The sequence below is a fragment of the Syngnathus floridae genome, chromosome 12 (genome assembly GCF_059516105.1).
Source record: "Syngnathus floridae isolate MCC-2025c chromosome 12, RoL_Sflo_1.0, whole genome shotgun sequence".
Taxonomy (NCBI): Eukaryota; Metazoa; Chordata; class Actinopteri; order Syngnathiformes; family Syngnathidae; genus Syngnathus; species Syngnathus floridae.
In genome coordinates this window covers 9,675,763-9,689,809 of record NC_142424.1, presented here as the reverse complement: position 1 = coordinate 9,689,809, position 14,047 = coordinate 9,675,763, and the positions used below count along the sequence as shown (strand labels likewise).

At 39.7% G+C, this 14,047-nt stretch overlaps 1 protein-coding gene across 6 annotated transcripts in view; it reads right to left on the bottom strand.

The window, feature by feature from the left end:
* dcc (DCC netrin 1 receptor) overlaps positions 1-14,047 on the bottom strand; it is a 249,177-nt gene that overhangs the window by 141,887 nt on the left and 93,243 nt on the right. For all 6 annotated transcript variants that reach the window (XM_088391100.1, XM_088391099.1, XM_088391101.1 and 3 more), the window contains exons 6-7: positions 9,426-9,580; positions 8,345-8,465 (exon numbers count right to left, since the gene is read on the bottom strand). In XM_088391100.1, coding sequence (XP_088247226.1) covers positions 8,345-8,465; positions 9,426-9,580 — 276 coding nt within the window. The remainder of the gene's footprint in view (positions 1-8,344; positions 8,466-9,425; positions 9,581-14,047) is intronic.

Below are 14,047 nucleotides of genomic sequence, written 5' to 3'. Positions count from 1 at the left end.
CACCGAAACTATGAAGAAAAAAAAAAAAACGCGACTTATAGTCCGAAAAATACGGTACTGGCTGAAGGTTTTATTTAATCATTACAGGGGTTTTTTCCCCACATTTTTCAGGGTGTAGGTGAGTCTCTGTATCCCCTGCCTTCCCTGAGCACACGTCTCTGGTGTCTTCGGTGCAGAGAAGCTGCATTTAAATTATCATACCTTGTAGCTTAGCTCACTACAAAAACGTTGCTAGACTTCCTTTTAGGATATTTTATTACCGTAATTTCCGGACTATAAGTCGCGTTTTTTTTCATAGTTTAGGTGGGGGGGCAACTTATACTCAGGAGCGACTTATATATGTTTTTTTTCACCAATTTTTACTTGATCATTAAGACATCACTTACTTACAAGTATAGTTGACCACTTCCCATGTTATTTTTAGTATAGTTGATCACTTCACATGCTTTTATATCTTTATCTTGAACATATTCAAAACATAAAAAATAGAGAAAACATCAAATAAAGCAATTAACACTTTAAAGCACCATATCCAAGTCCACTGTCTGCTATGTACACTTGCTCCATTTTTGCTCCTCTTATATTTATTATTATTATTTATTATTATTTGTTTATTTATCATTTATTCAACACTCTTATTTATTCATTGTTTGTGCCTTCTTGGGTTTTTTTGTGTTGCTTGTATGCATATGTGTACTATCTCACCGAGGGATAGTGGGAACGTAATTTCAATCTCTTTGTGTGTCTTAATATATGAAAAAAAATCGACGATAAAGCAGACTTTGACTTTGATAAAACAACCAAAAAATATATATTTTCAGACGAAACTGGATGAGGGCGCTTTAAATTTCACCGTTGGCCGTGACTCATCAACTGAGTGGGCTTAAGAAAAATGGCACCAAAAAGAAACTCATATTTTGCAGGTTACAAACTTCAAGTTGTAAAATATGCAGCTGAAAACAGTAATCGAGCAGCAGAAAGAAAGTTTGGAGAACCGTGATGTACCAATGGATTACTATTTCAAGTGACGTCAGTGGCACGGCACGGCGCGTACCCACATAAGGACTACCGGCATCATTCGCGGTGATCATTTCTAAGTGACACGGAGGACAAAGAGTTTGAAGGAATTAACGATTTGGAGTGACATAGAAGGTTTGAAAAACTATTATGGCTTTTACGCAGGCCCGGTCCTACTCTACTGAGTCGGGGGCTGGCGCTCGGCCGAGTGGCTGTCCGCGAACGGTGCGTGGGGCTCGGACATGGCCATTACGCACGCCCGGTCCTCTGCCAAGGAGCTCTCGTGTCTGGAAGTCCACGCCGCCACACGCTTGGAAGTTTGTTTTGTTTAATAAAGAGCCGCTTACCAAACCCACGTCTATCCTTGTACTTTGTTAACGCTACAATATAGTTATATAGTAGATCTGTGGAATAAAGACGAGGCTGACGTCAGGGCGCACGCGCGGCGATGTTGACAAAGGACGAGGAATTTGATCAATGGATTTAATGGATTTAAAGTGCACGGGTGGTTTGATAATATTTTTAGCTTGTATTATAGTTATTTGAAATATAGTTCATCTATCGTTATATGAGCCTGTGGAATATTTTGAAGTGCAAGCGCCCTCAGCCGTGCGCACCCATTGTTGACAAAGAACGATCGATGGATTTAATGAATTGGAGTGACACCGATGGTTTTATAAACATGTTATTCATGTAATAGTTGTCCTTAATCACTCTATATGTTACGTCAGGTCCGTTCTCAGCTCTTTGTTTGTGTTTGTCACGTTAGCATACCTATCGTTTAGCCTGTTGTTGCTATTTAATGAATTGGAGTGACACCGATGGTTTTATAAACATGTTATTCATGTAATAGTTGTCCTTAATCACTCTATATGTTACGTCAGGCCCGTTCTCAGCTCTTTGTTTGAGTTTGTCACGTTAGCATACCTATCGTTTAGGCTCTTGTTGCTATTTAATGAATTGGAGTGACACCGATGGTTTTATAGACATGTTATTCATGTAATAGTTGTCCTTAATCACTCTATATGTAACGTCAGGCCCATTCTCAGCTCTTTGTTTGAGTTTGTCACGTTAGCATACCTATCGTTTAGCCTGTTGTTGCTATTTAATGAATTGGAGTGACACCGATGGTTTTATAAACATGTTATTCATGTAATAGTTGTCCTTAATCACTCTATATGTTACGTCAGGCCCGTTCTTAGCTCTTTGTTTGTGTTTGTCACGTTAGCATACCTATCGTTTAGCCTCTTGTTGCTATCGTTTAGCCTGTTGTTGCTCGTTCATGACTGTGTGGGATTTTGTCGAATAAATTGCCCCCAAAATGCGACTTATACTCCGGAGCGACTTATATATATATTTTTTTCACTTTTTGGGGCATTTTATGGCTAGTGCGACTTATAGTCCGGAAAATACAGTAAGTTTTATTTAGGAATGTGAGTGTGAATAGTTGTCTGTCTGTGCTTCCCTGAATAAGCGGTTTGGAAAATAAATAAATGGATGGTATCAATAAAGACTATGCAGGAAATAAAATATCTGAGGAGGTTAAGTCATAGCCGTCTGTGTTTGCATGGACATGCAGGTCTGTGTGTCTGTCTGTCTCAAGAGTCACTCAAAGGATCAAGTGGCCTGCAGTTGTCAAGGGTAACAAGGTGGTATGCTGACATTCACACAAACACACAGAAACTGATTTCTCATGGGACCGCTGATTGGGCACTGCTGGGATGCTCGTTTCCCGTGGCGATAAGAACCAAGCGATAACAACAACCATCTGACCCTTCTAATGTTTCCTTGTGTGTATGTGTGTGTGTGTGTGTGTGTGTGTGAGTGTGTGAATGTGTGTGTGCTTGTGTCTCTGCGTGCGTGTGTGTGTGTGTGTGCGGTTGTGTGTGTGTGTGTGTGTGTGCGTGCGTGCGTGCGTGTGTGTGTGTGTGTGTGTGTGTGTGTGTGTGTGTGTGTGTGTGTGTGTGTGTGTGTGTGTGTGTGTGTGTGTGTGCGTGCGTGCATGTGTGTGAACACGCTTGTATGTTGCCATCTGTGCTGTTGGCTCAAGGGAATAGCAACAAACTGAACAGTTAAGAAAGAAAGAAAGAAAGAAAGAAAGAAAGAAAGAAAGAAAGAAAGAAAGAAAGAGCCCAATGTAAGACTATACGATATGTGTTTGCATGTATGTGATTTGTATAAGATGAAATCTTCACAATATAAGATCATTTTAAAAGAATAACTGAACCTGAATAAAATCTACAAAATAAACTAATGTTAACTAAAGCAGAGATTCATTTTTAATTCTTAGGGGGTTTTTTTCTGTATTTTTCTGTGCAGACCTTATTGTAGAAAAAAATGGGACCCTCTCAGATACAGTAGAAAAGCAAAGCCCTGAACTCTATTTTGGGGAGTATGACTGCAGTTTGCTTTTTACCAAGTACAACGATGACACAGTGGTAGATAGATATCTTTTAACAGCAGGTGACCATTGAGTGCATACTTACATAAAAATGAGAGCTCAGTGTTTTACCTCTACAGTGCATTACCGTAATTTCCGGACTATAAGTCGCGTTTTTTTTCATCGTTTGGGTGGGGGGGCGACTTATACTCAGGAGCGACTTATATATGTTTTTTTTCACAAATTTTTACTTGATCATTAAGACATCACTTACTTACAAGTATAGTTGACCACTTCCCATGTTATTTTTAGTATAGTTGATCACTTCACATGCTTTTATATCTTTATCTTGAACATATTCAAAACATAAAAAATAGAGAAAACATCAAATAAAGCAATTAACACTTTAAAGCACCATATCCAAGTCCACTGTCTGCTATGTACACTTGCTCCATTTTTGCTCCTCTTATATTTATTATTATTATTTATTATTATTTGTTTATTTATCATTTATTCAACACTCTTATTTATTCATTGTTTGTGCCTTCTTGGGTTTTTTTGTGTTGCTTGTATGCATATGTGTACTATCTCACCGAGGGATAGTGGGAACGTAATTTCAATCTCTTTGTGTGTCTTAATATATGAAAAAAAATCGACGATAAAGCAGACTTTGACTTTGATAAAACAACCCCAAAAAATTATATTTTCAGATGAAACTGGATGAGGGCGCTCTAAATGTCACCGTTGGCCGTGACTCATCAACTGGGTGGGCTTAAGAAAAATGGCACCAAAAAGAAACTCATTTTGCAGGTTACAAACTTCAAGTTGTAAAATATGCAGCTGAAAACAGTAATCGAGCAGCAGAAAGAAAGTTTGGAGAACCGTGATGTACCAATGGATTACTATTTCAAGTGACGTCAGTGGCACGGCGCGGCGGTTGTTTACATACAAACTACCCACATAAGGACTACCGGCATCATTCGCGGTGATCATTTCTAAGTGACACGGAGGACAAAGAGTTTGAAGGAATTAACGATTTGGAGTGACATAGAAGGTTTGAAAAACTATTATGGCTTTTACGCACGCCCGGTCCTACTCTACTGAGTCGGGGGCCGGCGCTCGGCCGAGTGGCTGTCCGCGAACGGTGCGTGGGTCTCGGACATGGCCATTACGCACGCCCGGTCCTATGCCATGGAGCTCTCGTGTCTGGAAGTCCACGCCGCCACACGCTTGGAAGTTTGTTTTGTCTAATAAAGAGCCGTTTACCAAACCCACTTCTATCCTTGTACTTTGTTAACGCTACAATATAGTTATATAGTAGATCTGTGGAATAAAGACAAGGCTGACGTCAGGGCGCACGCGCGGCGATGTTGACAAAGGACGAGGAATTTGATCGATGGATTTAATGGATTTAAAGTCCACGGATGGTTTGATAATATTATTGGCTTGTATTATAGTTATTTGAAATATAGTTTATCTATCGTTATATGAGCCTGCGGAATATTTTGAGCCGTGCGCACCCATTGTTGACAAAGAACGATCGATGGATTTAATGAATTGGAGTGACACCGATGGTTTTATAAACATGTTAATCATGTAATAGTTGTCCTTAATCACTCTATATGTTACGTTAGGCCCGTTCTCAGCTCTTTGTTTGTGTTTGTCACGTCAGCATACCTATCGTTTAGCCTGTTGTTGCTATTTAATGAATTGGAGTGACACCGATGGTTTTATAAACATGTTATTCATGTAATAGTTGTCCTTAATCACTCTATATGTTACGCCAGGCCCGTTCTCAGCTCTTTGTTTGAGTTTGTCACGTTAGCATACCTATCGTTTAGCCTGTTGTTGCTATTTAATGAATTGGAGTGACACCAATGGTTTTATAAACATGTTACTCATGTAATAGTTGTCCTTAATCACTCTATATGTTACGTCCGGCCCGTTCTCAGCTCTTTGTTTGAGTTTGTCACGTTAGCATACCTATCGTTTAGCCTGTTGTTGCTATTTAATGAATTGGAGTGACACCGATGGTTTTATAAACATGTTATTCATGTAATAGTTGTCCTTAATCACTCTATATGTTACGTCAGGCCCGTTCTCAGCTCTTTGTTTGAGTTTGTCACGTTAGCATACCTATCGTTTAGCCTGTTGTTGCTATTTAATGAATTGGAGTGACACCGATGGTTTTATAAACATGTTATTCATGTAATCGTTGTCCTTAATCACTCTATATGTTACGTCAGGCCCGTTCTTAGCTCTTTGTTTGTGTTTGTCACGTTAGCATACCTATCGTTTAGCCTGTTGTTGCTATCGTTTAGCCTGTTGTTGCTCGTTCATGACTGTTTTTGGTGTGGGATTTTGTCGAATAAATTGCCCCCAAAATGCGACTTATACTCTGGAGCGACTTATATATGTTTTTTTTTTCACTTTTTGGGGCATTTTATGGCTGGTGCGACTTATACTCCGGAGCGACTTATAGTCCGGAAAATACGGTAATCTTTTTTTAATTATGTCTGTGTGATAAAGGGTCTCTTTGATAAAGGGTCTTAATGTTAACTGATTGAGGCACAGTGGGGTAGAAACATGCAATAAGGTGTTTTGGACAGTTTGATAAGGAAAGTAACCTGGAAATGGAGATGACTGATGATGAAAATACAGCTATCATAGCAGACAGACATGGGCAATTTACTAAATTTTCCGGTTCGTCCTTCGTCCGCAGCTTCCCGTCATCGTCAATCCGTCCTTATTCACAATATATTTGTCTATCCATTTGCCTGCCGCATTTCAAAAGCACATTTGTCATCACTTCCCTGTGTCAGTGAATTGTAATCCCCCCGACAAGAAGGAGAAATAAAATGCTAGCCGCAATCATTCACACAAGAAGGCAGCAAAATTCACGAGCAGTTCACGCCCGGTCCTACTCTACTGAGTCGGGGGCCGGCGCTCGGCCGAGTGGCTGTCCGCGAACGGTGCGTGGGTCTCGGACATGGCCATTACGCACGCCCGGTCCTATGCCATGGAGCTCTCGTGTCTGGAAGTCCACGCCGCCACACGCTTGGAAGTTTGTTTTGTCTAATAAAGAGCCGTTTACCAAACCCACGTCTATCCTTGTACTTTGTTAACGCTACAATATAGTTATATAGTAGATCTGTGGAATAAAGACAAGGCTGACGTCAGGGCGCACGCGCGGCGATGTTGACAAAGGACGAGGAATTTGATCGATGGATTTAATGGATTTAAAGTCCACGGATGGTTTGATAATATTATTGGCTTGTATTATAGTTATTTGAAATATAGTTTATCTATCGTTATATGAGCCTGCGGAATATTTTGAGCCGTGCGCACCCATTGTTGACAAAGAACGATCGATGGATTTAATGAATTGGAGTGACACCGATGGTTTTATAAACATGTTAATCATGTAATAGTTGTCCTTAATCACTCTATATGTTACGTTAGGCCCGTTCTCAGCTCTTTGTTTGTGTTTGTCACGTCAGCATACCTATCGTTTAGCCTGTTGTTGCTATTTAATGAATTGGAGTGACACCGATGGTTTTATAAACATGTTATTCATGTAATAGTTGTCCTTAATCACTCTATATGTTACGCCAGGCCCGTTCTCAGCTCTTTGTTTGAGTTTGTCACGTTAGCATACCTATCGTTTAGCCTGTTGTTGCTATTTAATGAATTGGAGTGACACCAATGGTTTTATAAACATGTTACTCATGTAATAGTTGTCCTTAATCACTCTATATGTTACGTCCGGCCCGTTCTCAGCTCTTTGTTTGAGTTTGTCACGTTAGCATACCTATCGTTTAGCCTGTTGTTGCTATTTAATGAATTGGAGTGACACCGATGGTTTTATAAACATGTTATTCATGTAATAGTTGTCCTTAATCACTCTATATGTTACGTCAGGCCCGTTCTCAGCTCTTTGTTTGAGTTTGTCACGTTAGCATACCTATCGTTTAGCCTGTTGTTGCTATTTAATGAATTGGAGTGACACCGATGGTTTTATAAACATGTTATTCATGTAATCGTTGTCCTTAATCACTCTATATGTTACGTCAGGCCCGTTCTTAGCTCTTTGTTTGTGTTTGTCACGTTAGCATACCTATCGTTTAGCCTGTTGTTGCTATCGTTTAGCCTGTTGTTGCTCGTTCATGACTGTTTTTGGTGTGGGATTTTGTCGAATAAATTGCCCCCAAAATGCGACTTATACTCTGGAGCGACTTATATATGTTTTTTTTTTCACTTTTTGGGGCATTTTATGGCTGGTGCGACTTATACTCCGGAGCGACTTATAGTCCGGAAAATACGGTAATCTTTTTTTAATTATGTCTGTGTGATAAAGGGTCTCTTTGATAAAGGGTCTTAATGTTAACTGATTGAGGCACAGTGGGGTAGAAACATGCAATAAGGTGTTTTGGACAGTTTGATAAGGAAAGTAACCTGGAAATGGAGATGACTGATGATGAAAATACAGCTATCATAGCAGACAGACATGGGCAATTTACTAAATTTTCCGGTTCGTCCTTCGTCCGCAGCTTCCCGTCATCGTCAATCCGTCCTTATTCACAATATATTTGTCTATCCATTTGCCTGCCGCATTTCAAAAGCACATTTGTCATCACTTCCCTGTGTCAGTGAATTGTAATCCCCCCGACAAGAAGGAGAAATAAAATGCTAGCCGCAATCATTCACACAAGAAGGCAGCAAAATTCACGAGCAGTTCTTGTGGCTATGTCACCTATTGTTGCTTAGGAAATGCAGAAAGGAGTTCAAAAATACACTTCCATCCATCCTTTTTGTGAGCTTTCTGGTACATCGGCCTTCGGCCGCAACACAGGCGTCTGTCTGTCTGACTGTCTGTCTGTCGGATGGATCATTCTGTCACTAGAACGGAATGCCCACCTGTGTATCTTAGTATGTTAAAAAACCTACCTGGCTCTCGGAGCAACAGTTGAGCCATGGCCTGTGAGCTGCCGGCGATATTCTCTGCAATACACTGATAAAATCCTTCATCTGATTTGACCAAACCAAGAATCTGCAGGTTACTGCCATCCTAAAATAAAACAAACAGACAAGAAGTTACGAACCGTCCATCCATCCATCCATCCATTTTCTGAACCGCTTAGTCCCCACGGGAGTCGCGGGCGTGCTGGAGCCTATCCCAGCCGTCATCGGGCAGTAGGCGGGGGACACCCTGAACTGGTTGCCAGCCAATCGCAGGGCACACAGAGACAGACAACCAATCGCACTCACACTCACACCTAGGGACAATTTGGAGTCTTCAATCGGCCTACCAAGCATGTTTTTGGAATGTGGGAGGAAACCGGAGTGCCCGGAGAAAACCCACACGGGCCCGGGGAGAACATGCAAACTCCACACAGGGAGGGCCGGAGGTGGAATCGAACCCGCACCCTCCTAACTGTGAGGCGGACGTGCTACCCAGTGCCCCACCGAGCCGCCAAGTTACGAACCGAAAACGGACAATGACAACATTTGTGATTGAATCATTCATTTATGTTATTGTATGGTAGGTAATTATGGACTTTCAATGGTAACCAGTGAACTACAGTAATCCCTTGTTTATTGCGGATAATTGGTTCCAAAAACCACCCGCGATAAGTGAAATCCGCGAAGTACGGTCACCAATAAGAAGTACTGGGCAGACTAATGAGTTAACGGAAAGATGCTAATTCGCGATCGTCCTAACACGCAAAAACAGACTTCTAAAGGAATGTAAACAGACATTTGGAGCAATACTACATTGTCCGAAAGGTTAGACACATGTTTCTTCAATTTAGAAGTTTTATTTTGACTTTTAAATGTTTTTTTAATTTGGAAAAAAATCCGCAATGTAGTGAAGCCGCAATAAATGAAATGCGAAGTAGCGAGGGATCACTGTAATAATAGTACAGGGCCCTCCCATTAATCCCGTTTTAATATAGTATGTAGTATATGTTTTAAAAATACAATGTAATCGAATGGCACACATTTTTCTGTGCTCCTTCGGGCTCACCACTATTTGGAAATAGTCACTGGGGATAACCTCCTCGCCATTCTTCATCCAGCGTATGGTCGGTGGTGGGTTTCCTGTCACGGCACACTCCAGCTCAATATCAGTGGATTCATAGGCGTAAGTGTTGGTTGGATAGTTGAGGAATTGAGGTGGAACTGCACAAATAAACAACCAAACAAACATAAGTAACAGAAGAATACTCCTGAATTCCCTGCTTACTCTTTGTAGCATGTAAGAATAAACGTATCATTTTGTATGTAAGTTGCTGAATTTGGTTTGCTATTTAGATCGCACTTATGCCTCATATAAACATCTCAGTTCATTCCACGCAATGACTTTGAAACTCACTGACAGTTTTTGAGTGTGTAATTGAAAATATCTGTCAATCTCCCACCGCTTTCAGTTAATAAAATTATTTTTGGTTATGAGTTGAATTAACAGGTCATCTGCTTTAGCTATTACAAACAATGTAAATACTAAAGTCTCAAAAAATACAAAATGCAGTAGTGGCATGGTAAATAGTGGCCTGTTTTAATTACATTTCTCAGAGCCATGGTCATCACATTGCTGTTCAACAACATCCATCAGAATTCTACACCATACACCATGTTCCAATTCTGTCAAGTACAGTTCAATTCTATTTAATGTAAAATCCACTAAAATATATTTGCATTTAATCTTTAAGAACCTTTTGTTTTTAAATGTTTTCGGTCTTGTAAAGCGTGTTAGGCAGTAAAATGTGACGGCATGATCTCAGGTCAACGTTTAACTGAACATAGACAAATCCTGGAGAATGAGGTGTTTCATGAGACAGAAACTATGTCTTGAGATGAGAAAGAAGCCCTGAAAGAATTTAATAAATAAATGAATAAATAAATAAATAAATAAATAAATAAATAAATAAATAAATAATACACGAGAATGCAGGGAGAATGAAAAAGTAGTCAATCCAAAACAACAGAGCAAATGAGAGGCAGAAAGAATTAAAAGAGCACAGGTAAGATGAGTTGGAGATGTAAAACTAAATTCTTAAAACAAGAGATAATAGTGTGATCAGGTCATGAACATGCAGAAATGATGTAAAGTGGAACTATTAGATGGGTCGTATGTGTTTCCCATCAATACATCATTATCTAGAGGTGTAACTTTATCACTGCAGTAATACTCTAATTAAGGGATAATGATTTCCTTTAAACACAAGGCTGCTGCAGCTTCACAACAGCAACAATGACACACAGAGGCACAACAACTCACACTGAAACACATATCCAGGAATTAGCCTAAGACATGAAGACATCATCCTCCATCTCTCTTCTTTTGGTTGGGGGGGGGGGGGTTTAGGTGAGTCCTGAGCAGAGTGGATTCTATGGTGGGGGCCTGGGAAGTCCCAAAACACAGACTAGGATCTTGTTTTCGGAGTGATCTGGGATTGGGTTCTTTTGTGTGTGTGTTTGACATGTGGCTGATTCTCTTTGTACAAATAATTCTTTTGTTTTTTTAGCTTAAGTAGTATTTTGTGACCATTAGTTTTGTTGTGTAATGGGTTAGGAAATAACCACCTGCTCCTCCCTGATTGGTGGCCCTTGTCTCTGACTTAACTGACCAATCGATGCAAGGGATAGTGGCCTGATTGGTAATTGGTTTCAGAACCTGCACTGATTAACCACAATAGTTTAAACAGGACTCTGTGCGTTCAGTGGCTGGCTGATTATTGTGTGTATTGTGTGTCAGTCTCTACACGTCATGTGTTTGCACTATTGCTTTTCAAGTTTAGTAGCCATGGTGAAATGAAGCATCTTTCTAGCCAATTTGTTTGTTTCTTTGAAAAGCTTCCAAGTTTTCAGTATGTCTCTTCCACTGCAAAAGCTCTAATGGGATAAACATGAGTATGGACCTTGTGCAATCTGCTCTTTCAATAGCCGTACCTATTAAGGCATATGTCCGTAAAATAGAGCATAATATTTAGATAACCGTAGTTGTTCTGGGCACACAATGCAATTATAGTGGATGTTATTTATAAGCGGATTTTCACTATTCTCTGTCAGGCCCAGTCCGTATCTCCTGTGAGTAGCAGGCGTCCAAAACATCATGTGATGGTGCACATTTGGCATGAATTCTGTGTTTGTCATTGTAGAAGCTTAATCAAGGAAAAGTAAGACTGACTTCAATGGCTGCCATTAAGGTACAATTTTATTTGAAATATTAAAAACTCCTTCAAATGTAGGTTGAATTTGTATTTATTTATACATTCCCAGCTGTAGTCAAAATGATAAAGTACCAGATTGTAATCTTGAGACCACAGAAGCATTTTTATCTGGGGGAAAAAAGAAAAAAAAAAAAGACCCTGCAGGTTTAACATTGATTACCTGGCCATCAGAGGAGACATGTTTACAAAAGTATTTTTTTAGTGGCCCTTTGTGTTTCAAATGACAACAGGCAAGACACACATTAATATGGTTCTGCTTCCTGAGGGAACCAGCTGAGGGTAGCTATTCACATGCTAATATAAAAATTTAACAACCAGCTGACCTCCAACACAGGCAACAATCCAGAGTCTGGCTTGTCTGGACAATGGAGACACACACACACTGTCACCTGGATACTGTGCTACTGATCATACAATGATAAACAAACGATTAAGAGAAAGAAATGTACACACACGTAAGCACATGCACACATTATAGCTTAGTATCAATGACGCTGCCTCTATCTGCACCAACTTCCCACTCAGCATTCAAATGGAAATGAGCTCTATCATTTATTTCAATAAGCATCTGCACGTGTGTGTCTGTCTTTGTGTGGAATAATAAAATCCAGGGAGAATTTACTGGAGGACACTCAGGCACCATTCAGTTAAACCCTTACTTCTTCCCACATGAACATAAACTCGTTAGCAGCCTCTTTATATCTGCACTTATCCATCAATTGCCAATCTTTAAGTGCATCGCCAAAACATAATTGCACACCTTAGAATTTGTGATGTCTAAGTAACTAATGACCTGAAAAACAATAATCATACAAGAATAGAATAAAGTTGAACTTGTTTTCAAATGCCATGGTGCTAGTTGATTGAAGGCTGTGATATTTCGCAACAAAAACAACCAAGAGCTTGACCTTAGAACAGCACGTACTGCCGCATTACCATTTGTCAATAGTTTTGGGTTAAATCAAACAATTAAACTTGAGAATTGACATCCAATATATGAAAAATATGTCGATATACATCCAATATGAAAAGAAAGCCCAAAACAAAAAGATTAAACAGCACAGTCATTCATCCTGAGTCACTAATTTCAGTTGCTTTTGTCTTGCTGTAAAATTAGCACTCAGTATTGTTTCCCGAGAAAGTGAAAAGTACAGGTAATTATACGCGTGTGAGTAAGTGTGAGATTTCCATCTTTACTCTGATTAAACTTCATAAAACCATTATTGTGTTTCATTGTATTTTAAGAGTCGGAGTATATAGAGCCCCTAAGGCATATGTGTCAGACAGCTCACATATACGGTAGCTTGGTATACAATTGAAAATCATTTCATAAAGGGCTTCAGCAAGTAAAAAGAAGCCATACATATATACATATATACTGAGGGAAAGATTTTGTATTATGATCATAATACTTAATTAATCATGAAGGAATCGATATCACTTACATGATTGCATTTGATTTGATGTGCATTTGTTTTGCGATTATGTAACATTTTGATTTGGTCTTACTTTCATTGTTTTATTGTGATATTATTTTTACACTTTAAAGGTGAATACTTTGATGTTGATGCACTATGATATATTGATATTGTACTGTTTTGAGATAAAGAATATGTTGCTTGTTTTGGTAGAAATGTAATCAATGGGATGATTGGAAACATCGGTTATTGTGAACTAGGCAATGGACTACCTTAGGAAAAGTACCCAAAGTGAACCAAATATCTATGTAAGAATTTTCCGCTTGGCGGCTTTGCACGTATTCTGAGCAATGTATTGCGCTCTGACATCTTGTGATATCAATGTTGAACTTTGGAGCATAAAACAAAACTAAAATCCAAAATCGATCAAAAAAACACAGCCGACCAGAGGATGAAGTGGTTTGAGAGCATTGTTTCAGCACGGGGTTCCTTTCTATGTGGCAGATCCCCAATTTTACCAATGTCCAGTAGAAGCTGTCCCAGGAAGGGAATCTTGGGCCTTCGTATCTTATCATGCGCTAGTTGAAATGTGAGGACGCTAAACATCTACCAACTAGCAGGGCGACAACGTCTGATCAGAATTGACGGTTTCTGCATTGGCTTCCTGTGGGCTCCAGGCCTAAGATCACAGCATTTGAAGTAGTTCTTTGATGGAATGAATCTAAAACTTGAGCTCCAGAACCACCACACGAGTTAGCTGACCATTATTAGTCATTATCGGGAGCCCAAGTGGCTTCAGGGGATGAAGGACCCAAGAGGTCTGAGGATGCATTCAGTCATCTCCCGACATTCCTTTAATTAAGGCTGTAGTATTGGCTGGCAGAGAAACAATTTCTATAACAGTTTTCTATTGCAGAATTGGATTATTCGTACTAATGAGTAACTCCTGGTGTAGTGGTTCACTTGCATGAACGCCAGCGGCATGGTTCTGTACTTCC